Below are 19,077 nucleotides of genomic sequence, written 5' to 3' on the forward strand. Positions count from 1 at the left end.
AAAGTTAGGGTTACTGTAGTGAACAAAAGAAATAAAAATTAAGCTCATAGCTTACATTCTTCATTATCCAACTTTTATCTTTATAGGAATGTAAATGTTCTTATAGGACTTTATGTAATATCGTTCTTTCTGCAGTAGCAGTGATGCTAGAAATAATTTGCATTTACACATTTTCTTTAAAAATACAGCAAGAATCTAAGCAGTGGTATTCATAATTTAATTAAACTCTGTGTGTGTGACATCTGTAAACATAAGTACATGTATAGATTTTGTTTTTTTAGAAGTAGAAAAATGCAAAATCTTCTATGAGCTTATAAACAGATGAAATGTCCAAGAAGGAGGGATCACAGTTATTTATACTGATTCCGCTCAAATGATTACCTCGCAGTGTCAATCTGTATTTTTTCCCCTTGTTGCAGTTGAATGGCAGCTTTCTGTGTGATTAACTTTGCAATCAGAGCTTCAGAGTAATCAAATAAAGGTTTCACTTCACACACATGGGAAGTATTTTAACCATCCTGGTTGACGTGGCAAGGAACCGAGCTCAGGACGCAGGACTCAGCAGTCTAAGGGCACCAGGCTTTTGTAAATAGATTCCTTCGTCATTCAGAAAGCTGTATACCTTCGGAAGTATTTTAGCCCGTCTTTCCTTGGTAACGACCCAGCGTACACGAGCCCCGTGATGCAGATGGAATGACAAGAAACGTTTTCCCTTTCTTGCAGTTGGCGAGTTTGTAAGTGATGCCCTCCTTGTTCCCGACAAGTGCAAATTCCTACACCAGGAGAGGATGGACGTTTGTGAAACCCACCTTCACTGGCACACGGTCGCCAAAGAGGTACCAGCCCATACCTTCCTTCCTCTTCTTAAGTGGAGATTTCCTGGGGACACGAGTCCTGCCTTCGTAGAAGATACATTGAGGCAGTAGCCAGCCATGTTGTTGAATAATTTATATTTATTATTTAAAAAAGAAGAAACTATCCACAAGTCAATTTTAAGAGTCAAAAGCTGATGGAGTTAGTTAGATTTATTATGTGTCTATGCTGCATTTTTTAAACTAGAAACTAGAATCTTTTACACTTGCCATAAATCTTAAAGTGTACCTTTTTTTTCCCCAAATTATTTTTTATATACCTCTTGTTTTCTTTTGTCATATACAATTTTGTGTTTTGTAATTTGTAATTTTGTAATTTGATGTTTTCTCCTACCATCTATTGGAGAATGCAGCAGTAGAACAGGAACTAGCTCGTCCAGTCGCAACCGTTTCTAAGTTATGCCATCCTATTTTGTGTTTACCACGCCATTTTCTTTTTCCATGGTGGTTGGATCTGTGACACAGTCCTAACCTTTCTTAACCCCTGCTTTTGGCAAAGTGGATAAGTAACATAAAGTAATTAGGATAGAGTGTCACTTAGTGTCATCTTCAAAACCATTTTTTCCTTTGGTATATTATGAAATTTTTCTAGTAAGTGTATATAATTCTTGCAGAAGATCAGTTTCCTAGAATTAGGCTCCTTGGTCTAGCTCAGTGGTTCTCAAAATAGGGTCACTTTTGTTTCCTCATCCTTCCCCAGGACATAAGTCAATGTCAAGAGACATCTTGGTTGTTGCAATTAGAGCGGGTGGTGTTACTGGTATTTGTGGGCTGGAGGTCAGAGATCCTAGTAATTCTACTGAACATTCCTCACTGAACAGGGCAGTCCCTCCTCTATCTCTCCTCCAAGAATTATCTGACCCAAAAATACCAATAATACTGAGGGTGAGAATCCCTGATCTAGCTCAGATAGCTTTGACGTTGTTAGGCAAAATTCACCACTTAGGAATTAGCATTAATTTTGCCTTTTATAAAACAATATGTTCCAATTTACTGTAAGACAGAATTTTCATTATAGAAAAATGTGTTTTGGACGTTTAAGAGCTTTTTGGATCTTAAGAAGACAAACCAGATAATTTCATTTTTTATTTGTTCTTGAGTTAAGAAAAAAAAAATTTGTTACTAAGAAACAAAAATGACTTTAATTCCTATGAGGTCAAAATACACTCTAATATTTTCATTGCTTATCCGTATGTGTTGAATTATTAATCTTTCCTCTATCACCAGTGGATGATTTGTGCACATTTAGCAAATCCCAGGAAAGCAAAAAGATGTTGATGGAGAAATCTCTAATTTAGACTGATTTAACTATAAGTCCTATAAGTTTTGATTCATAGGAGAAGATCATTTCTTTTCTTCCCAGGATTGTTATTCTGGAAGTGAGGCAAGAGAGTTTGAATTTCTAGAATAACATATGTCCACATGAGAGAAATTTCCATAGGTAGTAGAGGCCGGAAGTGAGCAGGGAATGTACATAGAGCCATCGTGTCTACCTGATGTGTCATGACACCACAGAGCATTGGTTCTCCAATATCCATTCCCATGCTAGTCTTCTTCTCTATCTTCTTTCCTAAAGAATTTCCTTTCTGGTTGTTTTTATTAACTTCTATAGTGTAACAACATATCCTTATTAAATAAGTTAAAAAATAAGGGTGCCAAAGTAGTCCCTGCTAAAGAAACTTGTAAATCCACTCAAAACATCAAATGGCCCTTTCCATCGAAAAAGTGGTTCTTGATATATTGGTCTCTGTGTTGATGGTTATATTTGGGATTTTCTTATAAAGACGCAAATCTGTTCTACCCCCCTCACTGGCTTCTCCTTACCTTCTGTAGACCTGTAGTGAGAAGAGTACCAACTTGCACGACTATGGCATGTTGCTGCCTTGTGGAATCGACAAGTTTCGAGGCGTGGAATTTGTATGCTGCCCACTGGCCGAGGAAAGTGACAATATTGACTCAGCGGACGCAGAGGAGGATGACTCGGATGTCTGGTGGGGTGGCGCAGACACAGACTATGCAGACGGGAGGTAAGGCGGCCTTCCGGTTGGTTCTCTCACAGATGCCGAAACATCTAGCCTACAGCTTTGTTTCTTCTATCAGTGTATCTTTCCATTTCTCATTAAAAGGATCTCTGCCCACTCCTGTCAGGAGTTGGGTTTTTTGAGGGGGAAAAAAAAAAAAAAATCTAACCATGAGCTCCTGTTATAGTTATATCCAGCCGTGTAATTTTAATCTAATTGATCAACCATCACTGAGTTAATTTTAACTATTTTATTTTCATCTCCAAAGTTGGGGTCAAAATTCCATGGATAGCGTAAGATGTAGTTCTACAGAGAATTGGAATTCTCTGTAGAGAATCTGAGTCAGTGACTGGCCTTCTGATTTGGTTCATAATTTAGAAATGTTTTTTGGTTTTTTTTTTTTTTGTCTTTTATTTTTTTTAAGATTTTATTTATTTATTTATTTGAAAGACAGAGACATAAATAGGCAGAGAGGCAGGCAGAAAGAGAAAGGGAAGCAGGCTCCCTGCTTCTCAGAGAGCCCCATGCGGGGCTTGATCTCAGGATCAGAGATCATGGCCTGAGCCAAGGTAGAAGTTTAACCCACTGAGCCACCCAAGCGCCCCTAGAAATGTTTTTTTTAAACACGCTTTTGGGATTATTTCATCAGTCAGTAGTGAAATCTGAATTTTTGTTAAGAAAGGTTGGTTTTGGCTTTTTTGTTTGTCTTTGTGACTTTTTGGTCTTTAATCATCTCTTTCTTTGTGAATGAAGTCAGTGGCATTCATAATTGTTTGCTTGAAATTCTTTAACCATCTCTGGTTGCATGAGAGTTCATAATTACATTTTTACTTCTTTTTCTTTGGGATCTTAATCCCATAACTTCTAGATTCTTACTTTTTTACGAAAGGCAAACACATCTATGTTCAGATCATAACATTCTAAAACTAGAGTTTTGAGGTGAGAAAGACCATCTGGTTCCATCTCCAGTTTCATGCTGCGCCATCCCCCAGTGGAGGCGATGATCTCACCCCTCCTTTTCCACCAGGATCCCTTCAGATGGTCCCTGGTGTCACAGATTTTCCAAAAGAACATTAAGCATGAATTGTTAAGGCTTAGTTATTACTATAAAGGTTTTTGACACACAGAGTAAGTTATTTTTTTATAATGTATTTTGTAGTAGAATTTTTTTTTTTTAAAGATTTTATTCATTTATTTGACAGACAGAAATCACAAGTAGGCAGAGAGGCAGGCAGAGAGAGAGGAGGAAGCAGGCTCCCTGCTGAGCAGAGAGCCCGATGCGGGGCTTGATCCCAGAACCCTGGGATCATGACCTGAGCCGAAGGCAGAGGCTTCAACCCACTGAGCCACCCAGGCGCCCCTGTAGTAGAATTTTTAAAAATAATTTTATGAAGCATTTTACATATATATTATATGTTTTACAAATATATATATATGTATTTTTTAAAGATTTATTTATTTATTTGAGAGAAGGAGTTGGTGGGGGGCAAGAGGCAGAGGGAAAGAAAGAGAGAGAGAATCTCAAGTAGAAACTCCGAGATCATGACCTGAGCCGAAACCAAGAGTCAGATGTTTAACCGACTGAGCCACTCAGACACCCCCCTAATTTGCTGTTTCTTATCAGTTAATAATGCCAGGCTTCTCTTCGGTGACTGTTGTCTAATTTTACGATATCTTTTTCTGTTATTTAAGCTCTTTTGTGTTCCCTCTTTGCTAAATTTAGAAAAACTGTGTTTAGTGTACCAGGACATAAACAATTAAATAAGTGAATTACAAAGAATGAGAGGACTAAGGAGAAGGTCAACCGTATGCATCACAATATTTCTCTCCATAAAAGTTGAAAGTTCAGTGGCAAGCACGTTTTGCCATTGGGAAAGCATCTGAGCTTTTTTCCATGGATTTGATTGATTGTGTTCTAGGCCATGGCTGGTCCATTCATTCACATGAATTCCATGAGCCAGGTGTGGAAATGTCCATTGGTTTGGGTTTAATTGCTGCTTTGTCTAAAAGTTGGAATTGCCTAGTTCTTATGGCTTTTATGATAGCTTTTATGTAGTTTTTCCTCAGTCATATCTAGATTTGAAAGCTTCAGAATGAGTTCTTCAAAAAATTCTTGTCATCAGGGCTCTTACCACCGTATGGCAGTGCAACCAGTATTAAAAAACCATTTTACTTGTTCATAGTCTATTAGATAACATGCTCATTTCCCATCACTGAATGGACTCCGTACTTAATAAAAACCCAAATAATGGCGAGTAAACTAAGAGAGCACCATGACTACTGTTAAAGTTAGCTGTGTGTGCAGTTATAACCCTGTATCAAGGTTGGTGACCCACCATTTGAGACCATTCGTACAGAAGGGGCTTTTATAATAAAGAATGGGTATTTTTACTGTATTCTGAGAGTGGCGGGCTTTTGCCAGGCTCTCTTTCTTTCCCAGTTAACACATTTTTTAAGTCTTAATAAAACCTAGTTTTTTAAGAAAAGATTGATTTATTTGAGAGTGAGTGTGCACATGCGTAGTCACACACACGAGTTGGGGGGAGCAGAGGGAAAGGGAGAGAATCTTCAAGCAGACTCCCCCTGAGCACAGAGTCTGACAAGCACCTCAGTCCCACAGCCCTGAGATCATGACCTGAGATGAAACCAACAATTAGATGCTCAACTCACTGAGCCAGTCAGGAACACCCACTGTCCTCTTTTTCTTTTCTTCTCTTTTCTCTTTTCTTCTCTTGCCTGGGAGGGAGGATCCTTTCTAATCTGGATGGACCCCGGGGATAACCATTTTTACATATTCATTTGAATGTCCTACACTTGTTGATAACCTTCACATTTTCTCCCCCTATTTTTATCAATCTTTTGTTTTTGGGAAAAAGTAACTTCTCTCTTTCATTGCTTCTGAGTTTTATAAGGCGTATGTATCCGATCATGTAACCCTATCAGCTAATTCCATTTCTTATTCGTGCTGGAACATCAGCGGGAATCTTTGTGTTAGGAGATGTGCCTGATGATCACTAGTTGATGACCTGTCACCTCCCACCGAGCAGCAGATCCATGCCACCTTCATTCTCCTTGGTTCCTGGCATCACTGTCCTTCAAGCGCCACAGATGAACCCTTCAGAGTCCTTTGTCATGAATTGCTACATCATGGTACCTGGGAGTTAGTGGACACTCATACATGTATGTTGCGTGAACAGCTTCAACATCTCTCTGTACCTTCTTCTGTTTCTTTGTTTCCCATTTTCCCTCTTATCATCATGTTCTGTCTTTGAATACCACTTGATGACCTCCACTCCCTTTCTTGGATTTTTTTTTGATTATTTAATACTTTTTTTTTTTTTAAGTAGTTTTAGGTTTAGAGCAAAACTGAGCAGAAGATACAGAGAGCTCCCGTCATCCCCTCCCCCATCATCAACGGTTCCCCTTGGAGTGACGCCGTATCATCCCAAATCCCTACTTTACAATTAGGGCTCAGCTCACTCCTGGTCTTGTACAGTCTGTGGGTTAGGACAAATGCGTAATGACGTGTATCTGTGATTATGGTATCATACAGGGCATTTTCACTAAAAATCCTGTTCATCCCTCTGATTCTCTCAACCCTGGCAACCACTGATCCATCAACTAATCGTCTTCATAGTTTTACCTTTCCTAGAATGTCGCATAATTGGAATCATACAGTATGTAGGCTTTTTCAGGTGAGGTTCCTTCACTTAGTGATACGCATTTAAGTTTCCTTCATGTCTTTTCATGGTGCTTAATTAATAGTCCCTTGTCTGGATGTATACAGTGTTCATCAGTTGACCTCCTGAAGGACAGTTTGATTGGTTCCAGGTGTGGGCAGTACGAATAAAGCTGCTGTAAACCTCCATGTGCAAGCTTTTGTGTAAACCTAAGTTTTTTACTTCTTTGGCTAAATACCAAGGAGCCCAATTGCTGGATCCTATGGTAAGAGTATGTTTAGAGTTGTTTTTGTTGTAGTTTTTAAAGATTTTTTTTTTTTTTTTTTTTTTTTGAGAGAGAGAGAATGAGCAAGCACACCATTGCGGAGCGGGGCAGAGGGAGAGAGAGCATTAAGCAGGCTCCACCCTCAGAATGAAGTCTGACTCAGGGCTCAATCCCACAACCCTGAGATCATGACCTGAGCTGAGGTCCAGGGTCAGGCACTCAACCAACTGAACCACCCAGGTGCCCCACACCGTATGTTTAGTTCTATGGAAAACTGGCAAACTCTCTTCTGCGGTGGCATTCCCCCCAGCAGTGAGTGACAGCTCGGGGTACCATCAGTGTTCTGGATCTGGGCCATTCTAGTAAGTGTATCTCATTGTTGTAAGTCGTATTTCCTCAGTGACCTATGACGTGGAGCCTCTCTTCATAGGCTCGTTGGCCGTTCATCTACCCATTCTGTGATTTTCGGTCTCCCTTATCCTTTGCTCCTTCCTACCTGTGGAGGAGGAATGCTGCTTGTTCCCTGAACCGCCACTGCCCGAGTTCAGATGGTGCTTTACCCTCTGCGGCACTAACTCCTCTGATTAGTCCTTCCCGCATTAGTGCCTCGCTTCCGCCTGTGACCTCGTGCTTTTCTCCTTCCAGGACCCCTCATACCTCGACTTCTCGCCTCAGTACTTGGCATTTACTTTACCTCACCCACGAATCTCTTCGTTCTCTTCGCAGAGAATTCCTCCGCGGCTTAGGAACAATCCTGTTTTGCATTTCTGATCCTTCAGACCGTTGGTAGGAATCAGTTGATGGTTCCTGCAGCCGGTAGCGAAGTTCATGTTCCCTTGCAGGCCATCTGGAACTCATTCATGACTTGGCGCCAGTCTGCTTTAGGCACAGGCCTCACCGGGCCCACGGACACCCCGCACCCTCGGTCTTCTCTTTGTCTGGGCTGTTGTTCCCACCTTTCCGCCCCTTTTCATTTTTCATCAGACGGTGTTAATCTACCACAAAGCTGCTTGTAAATTCTAAAGTTCTCCATCTTCTCATGACCTGCAAAACCCTGTATATTTTTTAACATTCACCCACAAAGATACCTCCTTTACAAGTCTTCTCTGATGATCCCTTGAAATACTTGGCTTCACGGTCCTGCCCTTGCTTTGTATTATTTTATTTAGGTTGACTTTTTCTCAGTTACTTGTAGCCATTTCTCTTTTCATCTGACAGAAGCCAAACTACAGTTTTATGTACCAAAAATGTCTCACACACCGGTCTTCAAGAAATATTAGCCAAATTTAGTGACTTATTTTTTAAAAATTTTCATAGCTTTTGGTAAGGCTTTCATGGTCCATAAATAGATGTTACAGAATCTCTCTTGTGTTTTAGCTCAAATGTGTCCTGTAGATATATAATGTAAGCCACATAATGCATCTTTGTACTTCCTTTTTTTTTTTTTTTTTTTTTAGTTTGTTTATTTATAATCTCTGTGACCCAATGTGGGGCTCGAACTCACAACCCTGAGATCAAGAGTCACATGCTCCAGCAACTGAGTCAGACAGGCGCCTTCATTTATACTTTCTGATAGCCACTTTTAAAATAGCAGGAAGAAGCTAGGGAATCAATTTTAATAGCATTTTATTTAATCTAGCATATTCAGAATACTATCAAATCAATATGTAAACAATATGGAAAGGTTATTAGTGAGATACTTTGTATTATTTTTGTTTCTTTCACAGGTCGTCTTTACAATCGGCTGTGTGTTTCATACATATAGCCCCTCTCACTGATTCCAAGGGCCCCATAGTCCCATGTGGCTGGTGGTCACTGGACATACAGGACATCGTAGCTCCAGATCCTTCAAATTTCTAATCACCCTTGACTTTCCATTGAGACCAGGGTTTATATAGATCGCTCAGTGATACACTCTAATGTCAAACTCCTACTAAATTTTCTATTACTTTTGTAACTGTCCCATTTTTTTTTTTTTAAGATTTTATTTATTTATTTGACGGAGAGAGATCACAGGTAGGCAGACAGGCAGGCAGAGAGAGAGGAAGGAAGCAGGCTCCCCGCTAACCAGAGAGCCCAATGAGGGGCTCGATCCCAGGACCCTGGGAACGTGACCTGAGCCGAAGACAGAGGCTTAACCCCCTGAGCCACCCAGGCGCCCCTGTCCTGTGTTTTTAAAATGTCCAAGAATTGTTTTGAACTTCATACAATTAGGATATCAGGTCCCTTGTAGCACTTCCTCGTTCAGTGTTTTTCTGTTAGCCCTCCGGGCGACGTATGCCTTTACCCTCATATGGCAAAACGGACAGGCGAAGGAAGGACCTTGGATCCTGGACCTGCATACAAACTAGGCTCCTGCCAGCTGGGACATCCCTGTTCCAGGAGCCAGCCTTCCTTGTGACACTTGAAATGCAGAATCAGAACAGGAACTGAACCCATCTTACCTAAAATATCCTCGAGGGGATATTGTAGGACAGTTGTTAAAGAGGAGAAAGTGAAGCCTCATTCTGATCTTCCCAGAAACAGAATTTGATCCACAGTTTTTAATACACTTTCGTTGGTTGGTAGTTAGTGAGATTTGTTTTGGTAGGAGGCGGGTGTGTGCCTGCTGTTAATGCAACATTTAGAAACACGTTCTTTGTGGGATGAGCTGTTTTATGACCTTCTTGAAAAAGAGGTAAGTCTGTCAAGAGATTGAATGTGAATAAATCAGTTGTTGTTCCAAAGTTCTTTTGTAAATACCTCAGTATTTATTTCTCATGTTACGGTGATTTAGTTCTCAGACCACCCCAGAATTCCTATTTAAAGGATCACTAATGTAGCTTTCTTATGTTAATAGTGTACAGATTCCAGTCATCATGGGTAAGGACTTTTCTATGGAAAATTCCTTAGGAGACTAATGTATGCAGTCTTGCTGTGGGAGTGCTGATTTGGAGCGCAAGTTTGCTCCCACCTGGAACTGTAGAATCTACCTGAAAAACCATATCGTCCGCAGGCCTTGTACAGCAAATAACATAAGGGAAGACCCACTCATTCTTTTGTGATAGCACTTTTTCTCCTGGGAACAGATTTTTCTGTCCCCATAAAGCAGAATCTCAGATGACACAGTTTCTTGTTTTCAGGGTTGCAAACGTTGGTGAGACTGTAATGAGAGATAACCTAATGTGTCTTCTTAATGAGATGACAATTTTTTTTCTTTTTAATTAAAAAAAAACCCAACACAACACAGATGCCGAAGACTGATTGCTTTTGACTACATCTCGCCATGCCCTTCTTTGAACTGTATTTTGTAGCTCAGGAGAAGCTTCTTTGTCTGATGAAGGTTGCCGCAACTGTGTGTGTGTGTGTACACACATGTGTGCATCCTTGGGAACAGACCGTACCTCAGGGAGCTGAATCACTCCTTTCCTGCCTCGCCTTGCACTTTACCATAAAAGCCAGCCCAGGGGCGCCTGGATGGCTCAGTCTTTTAAGTGTCCAACTCCTGATTTCATCCCAGATCATGAACTCAGGGTCCTGAGGTGGAGCCTTCCGTTGGGCTCTGTGCTGCTGAGCTTGGAACCTGCTTAAAATTCTCTCCCTTCCTCTCCCTCTGCCCCTGCCCACCTCATTCCAGCACCACTAATTTATCTGGATACTGAGGACCTTTCATATTGTTATTATTTCTTATATTCTAAATTAGTTTACAAAAGAATAAAGGGATAGTAAAAAATAACTTCATTGAGAAGTTTTAATAAAAATCAATATAGTTATTATTTTAATTTGAATTAAAATTTATATATAGTAAACCCAGATTTTTATTCCATCTTTTCCTGATTTTGAAGGTAGAGATTTCTGAAATGGACAGTATTCTTTGAATGCGGCCAGCTGCTAATCAGCCCCCTGCTGTGCACGAACTTGGAATATATTCATCTTATAAATACCGACTGCAGACTTAAAATACAACTTTATTAGGGTACAGCCTGTTGTACTTCTTGGTTTTTGCTTGCGTTTTCACTTGATTATTGTAAAAAATCAGTACTTTTAAAACTTGGAGAAATCCTAATTTTGTTGAAGAGAAAGAGCTACTTTCTGTCCATAATTATAAAATATTTCTAAGTTTGGACTTAGAAACACCCATTAGAATTGTCAGTCCGTTTTTGGTTTTTTGTTATTTTTGTTTGTTTTTTTCTTTCCATTTCTACACTGGTTCTTCTTATCACCTTTGTAGCCACTCCTGCCTTTGGTATTTGTCTGCTTCCAAACTATATCCAAAAAATTCTGTGGCCTAAACATGATAAAATCTATCACAAGCATAAAAGAGGAGAAAATACTGTCACACATTTCCTTAGCAAAAACAATGAATGGTTTCATCCTTCTTGTTGAATGACAACATGCATGAGAATGCTTTCCTTTTTTTTCTTAAAATTCTAACTTTGCTCACTTTTTGGATCTTGGGCCTGTGAAAATCCATCTAGGATATCGTCATCTGAAGACTCATGGTCTCAGGTCTTGTTTCTGTGATCAATTTCTTTCTTTCTTTTTTATTTTTTTTTAAAGATTTTATTTATTTATTTGACAGACAGAGATCACAAGTAGGCAGAGAGAGAGGGAGGAAGCAAGCTCCCTGCTGAGCAGAGAGCCCGATGCGGGGCTTGATCCTGGGACCCTGAGATCATGACCTGAGTCAAAGGCAGAGGCTTAACCACTGAGCCACCCAAGCACCCCAACTCTGTGATCAATTTCATTCAGAATCTGATTTGTTCAATATTTGTGAGATACCTCCTATCACTTTTCTCCTGTTTGCTAATTGGAAAATTAACATTTGTGATTTTCTGTTCTGTTCAATGGAAGACTCCTAACTTCTTTCATATGTTCTGGAAAGGTGATGTAATATTGGGGGAACACGGGAATAAACCTGTGATGACTTTCCTGTTGCCTCATCCTCGTAGGCAATTCCTCATCCTTTCGTTTTCGTATTTCTTGGTCTTCTTCAGCATAGTTGGAAATAGTTAACGAATAATGGTGGAATAATTCTTGGGATGTTAAAAATAGGAAAATGTTGCAAAAAATTTTAGATTTGTAAAAAGTTGCAGTGAGCTGATTAAAATAATTATAAGATAAAGTGAGCTTTATTTGATATTTTTTTAAAATAAAATCTCTAGAGAAGAGTAAAAGTCAGAGATACCAACGGTTACAAGAATGTATCAAAATGAAACTTAAAGGGTATGATTGTGTCCAGTGGACCCTGCTGGTATTCTGAGGGTTAATAGCCTACTGTACTTACCACGGGTTTACATTTGTTAGGAGACCTCTGTGACTTTACAAATTAGCACACTTGGCCTAATTTTCCTCAAACTAAGGGCTCCACAGATATTTGAGTTAAATTGAATTGATGTTCATGTCAAATACAGACAGGCATAGTTGGTAACTCAGGATTAAACAAATGGGCTTTAAAACAAAAACTACCAAGAAGTAACATTCTGGATATGCAATAATTAAGTAAAATTGCATCAGAAGTCTCTTAACTATTTTTAAGCTAGAAATATTGAAAAAAAAAATGCTGGGGCCTGCAGAATATTTATAACAATTGCCTAGCACCATTCATGTAGTTACTACTTGAATATCTTTTCATTGCTTCAAAAAATGAAATAAAATAGAATAAAATGAATGAGATTGGGATTCCAAATGAAGGTAAGATTCATCTCTCTCTGAGCTTTTGAATAAGTATCCATTCTCAGAAGAGCTTTCCTGTTTGAACCAAGCAAGCATTTTTTTTTTGTTCTTTGGTATCAAATTGGAGCTCTTCACTAAAAATAAAGGACAGTAGGCAAAAATTTCAGGAAGTGCAAATCACAGTCATGAGACTAACTTAGTCCATTAGATGTTGGCAAGCACTGTGTGATTTTTAAAAAGGAATATAGAAACATCAGTTCAGAATGGTGGTTCTCAGCTGGGGGCTGATTTTGCTGCCCAAGGAACCTTTGGAATTGTCCACATTTTGAGTTGCCACAACGGGGAGTGGGGGGTGCTCCTGGCATTTGGTGGGGTAGGGACGAGGGATACTACTCAGCCTCCCACCACGCACACCCAGAACAGTCCCACCACAAATTTCAACAGAGCCAAGGTTGAGAAACTGGTTTAGAGGTTTCTTTAGGACTGGAAAGCTTGGGAAATTATTCTTTAAAACCTCTGATCTTCTGTGGACAGAAAAGCAAACACCCAGCAGTCAGCCACTTGAGTGTGGCTTTTGCACGGATGGAAGTGCCTGAGATGAAAACAAACCTTCCAAACATCTGCATCCATAGCTTAAAAGACCATCATCAAAATGCATTCAAATACCACGGATGTTGAGGCTTCCTGTTTGTACCCAGTTACTTCATTAATCGAATCCTTATATCAAATATTTTCCCTTTTATTAGTGTCACTACTCTCCATTTTGACTCTGGTAAATATTAGCATATTTTCTGGGGCAAATGATTTGGCAATATTCGATATATTTAGAGGCACAGGAAACTGTCGCCAGTGAAAATTATTTTTCCATTACATGTCTCATACTTTTTTAGAAGGTTTTGAGTTAGGGAAAATCACCAATAATTTGACCTCTTTATAAATTTTGTGTTCCTCTGTTTCTGTTCATATGGATATGTCTTTATTTAGTTGTGGCTAAAATAGCAAATTAATCTTTATATCTATTCCTTCAAAGTTTATGCATCCATGTGACCACTGTCAGACTTTTTTTTTTTTTTTAGATTTTTTTTTTTTTAATTTAACACAGAGATCACAAGTAGGCAGAGAAGCAGGCAGAGGAGAGGGTGAAGCAGGCTCCCTGCTGAGCAGAGAGCCCGATGCGGGGCTCAGTCCCAGGACCCCGAGATCATGACGCGAGGTGAAGGCAGAGACTTAGCCCACTGAGCCACCCAGGTGCCCCTGTCAGACTTTTTTGAGAGAGAGCGAGAATCTGAGAGGGGCAGGGCAGGAGAGAGAGAAAGAATCCTAAGCAGACTCCCTGCCTCCCCCAACCACAAAGCTGTCCATGGAGCTCCATTTCTTGACCCTCAGATCATAACCTGAGCTGAAATCAAGAGTCAAACACTTAACCAGCTGAGCCACCGGGCACCCCATCAGACTTTTTAATGATTTTTTTTTTAAATGTTACGGAGGCCATGCTTTTAAATTCCTTATTGAACCTAGATTTCTTCCCATATTAATAATATCATAATTGCTTGAAGATATAAAAGTTGGATTACTGAAGTAAGAGATAAGAATATACTTGACAGTACTAAAAAGGTATCTCAATAATGTTTATGCCTATTTACAGTGAAGTATCGACAGCGAATGAATTTATTCTATTGTTGCATAGTCACTGGATTCTGATTTTTGTTATTAATAACCTGACTCCTGCCTCATACCGCCAAGCTTTCAGGGTCTTGTAGACTGAGTTTCATGAGGGTATGGACTAGGCTTTAGTGCCTTCTTACACCTTGTCTGTGTATAACTGGAATAGTCATAGTAGATGCTATATATAGTCTTGCTATGTGCAAACCACCATTCGGATTTCCTTGTAAATGTTAACTCATTTAATTTTAATAGCTCATTAATGTCTGTAGTTACTTGTTGAATGACTTAATGAGTTTTTGGGGGGCTTTTCCAAATTTAGGAATAGATTTGTGCTGAGGTCTTTATAGTTGAAGTTTATAATATTTTTTGTCTTGTGCCAAGCAAATATTTCATTCCAAATGTAAACTTCCGCAGAACCCTTTTGCAGATTCTTATTCCATTAATTCTACAGTAATGAAATATAATTAACAATCTGTATGTTTCTCATTCACATACATTTCTTCCATTCTACCTAAAGAGCACATATAAATCAAAACTTTAAAAAAGTGATTCATTCAGGGCACCTGGGTAGCTCATTTGGTTAAGCGCTTGCCTTCAGCTCAGGTCATGATCTCAGGGTCCTGGGACCGAGCCCTACATCAGGCTCTCCACTCAGCAGGGAGCCTGCTTCTCCTTCTCTCTCTGCCTGCCTCCCTGCTTGCTTGTGATCTCTTACTCTCTCTGTCAAATAAATAAATAAAATCTTTTTTTTTAAAAAAGTGATTAATTCATTCAGCTTTAAGCATAAGAAGTTCAGATCATAAAAAGTTTCACACCCATAAATAAGTTTGACTGAGTGATTCATAATATATTTGAGGGAAGTTAAAAATCCTTGATTTTGACTGATATTTTAGTATGTGTTGATTCCATAAACAACAGTTTAATCTGCCTTAGTTAGAATCTAAAGCTGGGGTGCCTGGGTGGCTCAGTGGGTTGAAGCCTCTGCCTTCGGCTCAGGTCGTGATCCCAGGATCCTGGGATTGAGCCCTGCATTGGGCTCTCTGCTCAGCAGGGAGCCTGCTTCCTCCTCTTTCTCTCTGCCTGCTTCTCTGCCTACTTGTAATCTCCGTCCGTCAAATAAATAAATAAAATACAATTTTAAAAGTTAAAAAAAAAAAAGAATCTAAAGCTTTAGATTAGTTTAATACAGATGGGAAATAAGAAGGAAAAAGACCAGAAGCTGCAAAAGGCTAACTTAATCCACTGGAGAAACATCACTTTGACCTAAACTGAGCAAGCTCTTTCTTTTTAAGCTCTTGCCTTCTATTTATTTGTGTGGGAGTGGGGAACCAGAGTTAATGGAGGGACAGAGGATTTATAGATCCTACTTCCACATTAGTAGAGATCTCTTCAATCTAATCCTTTCAAAAAGGAAAGAAAGGCATCTTATTCAATATTTCTGTGCAGAATGCTTCACAAAAATAACTTCTTTTTTGTAGAGAGTGGGTTTATGAATGTAGAGAAATATACCTAAAATGTATATCTCCATTTGATCAACAGCAAGGCCATCTTCACTTGGCTCTTATTTTCAGGTGAGTTGTTCAATTCTTGAACCAAGTAGGATAGAGATGGAGGTAATAATGCCGCTTCTACACCCATCATGTTAACACTGTTTGTGGAGGGGAAGTGATCATCCAACAACCCCAGGCCAGGGTTAACATGGCAGAATGTGAAAGATGGGAAGGCTGAGCTGACTCTGAATGGAGGACAGCCTTGTCTGTGGCTTCACTGAAGCTGTCGATGGAGCTCCAGCATAAAGCACAGAAATGTGATTTCACAGTTTTCATCTACCTTTCCCATAAGAACCTGTGGCACAGTGAATGCATCAGCATAGCCCTGACTCTCTGGAGCATTCTTTGTACCCCACACAGGAACACAGTTAGGAGATACTTTAAATCCATCACATGGACTTGGGCCTTGACCTCTTCCAGAAAGATGAAAGGTGTTAATAATGCTGGGTGCTGCCCATTTGTGGACATTTCCCAGAACTTTGAGCAGAGACCCACCCCAGCAGCTCTGTAGCATGGGGGGGGGGGGACACCCTGATCATGATCATTATTGCAGTTAGCCTAAAAAGCAGTAGTTACTGCTCCATGTGTGGTGGCTCGTGGCTAGGGAGAGCTGAAAGCTGACTTTACTTGGGTCTGTGTGCTGCAAGAACTGTTGGCAGAAAATAACCCCCAGGGGTAGTAGGGAGGATGTGCGAGTCCCATAGACTCTCCGTGCTTTATGAGACCTTCCCAGTGAATTATGGAGTGTGTTATGCACGTGTTGGCTTCCAGTTAGCTTGGGATATGGAAGCGTTCGTGGTCTCCCCTCATCTCCGGTGGTTGTGAAAATGCAAGTCTATTCATCGGTCAGTGTACATTTCTCTCTCTCTAAAATTGGTTTTGAGAAAGAATGAGAGAGGCTTTATTTAACTAACTCATACTTGGATCTCTGGAATTAAAATCCTTTGAATACATAATCTTTCAGCTGCTTCTCTGTCTTGTATTTTGAGAAAGTGGTATTAAGCGCTCAAAGGGCAGGGGGAACTAACAACTTTAGAGGAGGGTCACAAAGTGAATCAGAGAAATGATAAATTGGCAGCCTTAAATCCTTGCCAGCGGATGAGTCAAGTGGAATGGATTTGAGGAGCCGGTGTGTGGCTCTGAGACATAATCGTCCCCGTGCTGGTTGGCAGCTTGTAGCACTCTGAGGCACAGACACATCGCTGTCTTGCACGGAAATAAGGCAACTAATTTGAAAATGATGAATAGGAGAGTAGCAGAAGCTCGCTTTTCTCTTGAGGCAACTGGCCGCCAGCTCTGAGGTCTTATTAAAAATGCTGAGTTTCTGTATTTAATAAGCGTGTGTCCCATGTTTATCAAGAAGGAAAAACCAAACGCTTTAACAGTCTGAACCAGAGTTCAGCCTGTGTGGCCAGACGAGTGGGGTTCGTTCTGATTGGCAAGAAGGTGATGGCCAGGAAAGGCGATGTGAGATGCCTTTGAAGTGGTGCAGGGCTGGGTTGCTGACCTCAGAGTCACATCTGGCGGCCCATCTTGCTGGGACCCACTGGTGCACAGCTGCCCCAGTAACCGGATATGGCTGGACGCGCAAGGGAACCATTTGTTTAGTAACAGTTCCTTAAAGGGTTGAATTTTTCACTGCCAAGGATCTTACACCATTGAGGAAAGGAACATCTTTTTATCCTCCTGATGTCTTTTCACTGAACTGTTCAAATCTCCTGAATTACAAAATAGTGAATGCAGAAAAAACTAGAAAGCTTCATGATGCAAACAGGTTTCTGGCAGTGTTAGCCCCAAACAGTAACTTCTTGTTTGAAACCAGCATCTGGATATTGTTATTCTCATTGTAAAATCCCTAGTTTAGACGGAATTCACAATTAATCCAGAAGTATGTGTTACTAATTTTTTTGTTGTTTTCTTTTTCCCTGTGGCCTGAGGATCTGCATCAGCATGTTATGCCCAAAGAGATTTCTTTTTCTTGAACAGTGTTGTTCCTCAGATCTTCGGTAATAATAAATAGCATGCTGGAACTTTATTTGGAAGTTAGTAATACTAAATTGGCTTCCAGGAGCCCTGTACTAGGAAACCAAGCTGTAGTACATGATGTATCTCCCCATCTCTGTCTAAACTGGTACCAAGAACTTGTCACAGAAAACTCTGCAAAATTTTAACAAGCCTGTATTTGTTTTTGAAGGAGGCCATTCACATAGAGAATAATTTAGAGATACTCAAAACTGTTTCCTTTGATGAGAGAGTAAACAAAATCTTTGCCAAGTGAGAACTAACTACAGTTTCCTTTTTTTCACCCCCCATATTTAAAAAGTTAACACTCTCTGTGTTTACCTGTAAAAGTTGGGGGTGGAATCGTTCCACTTAAATGACGCTGGCGGTCACCTGTGTTTTCTGTCTGCGTGATCTCCTGATGCTTCGTTTGTTTTAAAATGGTCCTAAGGGAACAGTGTCCTTTTCTTCCTTCAAAAATAGGGTCAGGTATGTGCAGATGAAATTGTTTCCTCACTTAATCCGTAGCAAATTCCCTGTACAGAGTGAGACAGTAGAACATCAATCTTATTAATTAGTTAAAGTTCTAGAATGTACAACCTTTTTTAAAGAAGTTTACTTACTACTATCAAATAAATATAGTAGCTCAAATGCATGTTTTTTTATTCAAGTCATTATTGGTAGTATTTTTACCTACCATTTGTATATTATTTTGCATATATATTATATATATATATATTTGTTCATACAAATACATTTCATTTATTTGTAATTGAGTAAAACAATCTGAGCACAGCAAATCGACCCTCGCACCCCCCAACATGTACAAATATAAACGTCTTTCTGTTTTTTATAAAACTGTATCACTGATCATATTTAAGCAGCTTTAAATGGGTGTGATTTTACTTGCACCAGATGTTAGTTATCTTTAATCAGTAAGAGTCCTGTAGGAAATAACAACATTATCTGTACTATTTTACTGACCCTGACCTCTTTTCCTAATTTCTTAATTGCAGACATAAACCAGTATCAGACTGTTTACTGGCAAACATCTTCATAAACTTTTGGAGGGCATCTGAAATGCGAATTATGAGTGCGTCTGTGTTTTTGAATAACACTAGTGATCGTGCTTCCTCCAGCTCTGTTTTATTAATCTCTGTTCATTTATTGTCCACGAGGACACAGAGACCTTCTATCTGGTCATGCTATCTTTACACATTTGCAGACACAGCAGATGGAGGTTCATTGTTGTGATTTATGTCCTGTTTTCCACCAGGCACATTTTGCCCTATAAATCTCTCTGGAGAGAACTGAATATTGAGCATATCATGGGCTACAGTGCTTGGGTATTGACTAAATTGCTTCAGG

General features: G+C 39.7%; 1 protein-coding gene across 6 annotated transcripts in view; it reads left to right on the plus strand.

The window, feature by feature from the left end:
- The window catches only part of APP (amyloid beta precursor protein), a 262,818-nt gene that overhangs the window by 111,013 nt on the left and 132,728 nt on the right, over nucleotides 1–19,077 (plus strand). For all 6 annotated transcript variants that reach the window (XM_082694233.1, XM_082694234.1, XM_082694235.1 and 3 more), the window contains exons 4-5: nucleotides 724–836; nucleotides 2,706–2,899. In XM_082694233.1, the coding sequence (XP_082550359.1) occupies nucleotides 724–836; nucleotides 2,706–2,899 (307 nt within the window). The remainder of the gene's footprint in view (nucleotides 1–723; nucleotides 837–2,705; nucleotides 2,900–19,077) is intronic.

Source organism: Mustela nivalis (assembly GCF_964662115.1).
Source record: "Mustela nivalis genome assembly, chromosome: 1".
NCBI lineage: Eukaryota > Metazoa > Chordata > Mammalia > Carnivora > Mustelidae > Mustela > Mustela nivalis.